General features: G+C 65.8%; 1 protein-coding gene across 1 annotated transcript in view; it reads left to right on the top strand.

The window, feature by feature from the left end:
- EMIHUDRAFT_113005 (hypothetical protein) overlaps positions 1 to 1075 on the top strand; it is a gene marked incomplete at both ends in the record, with an annotated part of 6264 nt that overhangs the window by 3416 nt on the left and 1773 nt on the right. Inside the window, one exon of the mRNA XM_005783247.1 lies at positions 833 to 905. Coding sequence (XP_005783304.1) covers positions 833 to 905 — 73 coding nt within the window. The remainder of the gene's footprint in view (positions 1 to 832; positions 906 to 1075) is intronic.

Genomic DNA, 1075 nt, shown 5'->3' with positions numbered 1-1075 from the left:
CATATCTCCCCATGGCCATGTGTTCGTGGCCTCGTGCTATCTCCCCACATCTCCCCATATCTCCCCATATCTCCCCATATCTCCCCATATCTCCCCATATCTCCCCATGGCCATGTGTTCGTGGCCTCGTGCTATCTCCCCACATCTCCCCACATCTCCCCATATCTCCCCATATCTCCCCATATCTCCCCATATCTCCCCATATCTCCCCATGTCCACGTGCTCGTGGCCCTCGTGCTCACACAACAGCACAGCCCTTGGCCCGAGATCGCGCGGCAGCACACAGCGCCAGCCAGACACGCGCAACACACGGGGAGATCTGGGGAGATCTGGGGAGATATGGGGAGATCGCCAGCCAGACACGCGCAACACAGCACGGGGTGGGTCCCACGGAAGGCCAGCGCGACAGTCGCCTCTCTATGGAAGATGGGCTGTGGGCTGTGGGCTACGAGCTCGTGTGTTCGCTCACGCGGCGGTCTGAGCACACACACGACATGGGCCCACCTCCCCCTCGCATTCGCGCGGAAGCTTCCGCGAACTCTCCGCGCGCGACGGTGCTCCCGCCCCTGATGGTTGGCGCGCGGCTGTAGGCTGGCGTCGTAGACAGCGTGGGCGGCGCCACGCTGGCAGCAGCGCTCGCGCAGACGCGCTATCGCGGCGCCGCCGCTTCGCCAGAGAGGCAAGCGCTGTTTCCCCTCTAGCAGCAGCGCGCGCGGCGTATTTCTTTCTTAGGCGCCGTCGCCTCGCCGGGTGTCGCGGGAGGCGGCGGGCAGTCGGCGAGGGGTGCAGCCGGAGATTGTGCGAGATTGACCTCCCCCCCCGTGTGGGCGAGGCTAGGCGGCGAGCTAGCGACGAGCGTCTACCCCTTCATCCTGAGAGGCGTGCGGCTGCTCGGCGTCGACCAGGTGGGAGATAATGGGAGATGTGGGGAGATGTGGGGAGATATGGGAGGCTGTTCGGCGTCGATCAGGTCGCCGCAACGACTCTCTCCACCCAACCCCACCTCGCCCCACCTCACACCCACCGCTCCTCGCCTCTCCTCTCCTCACCCCACTCCGCCTCCCCCCCCCCCCCC

Source organism: Emiliania huxleyi (genome assembly GCF_000372725.1).
Source record: "Emiliania huxleyi CCMP1516 chromosome Unknown EMIHUscaffold_180, whole genome shotgun sequence".
NCBI classification, from domain to species: domain Eukaryota; phylum Haptophyta; order Isochrysidales; family Noelaerhabdaceae; genus Emiliania; species Emiliania huxleyi.
Note: the sequence above shows the minus strand (reverse complement) of the source record. Positions and strands in the feature narration are given on the sequence as shown.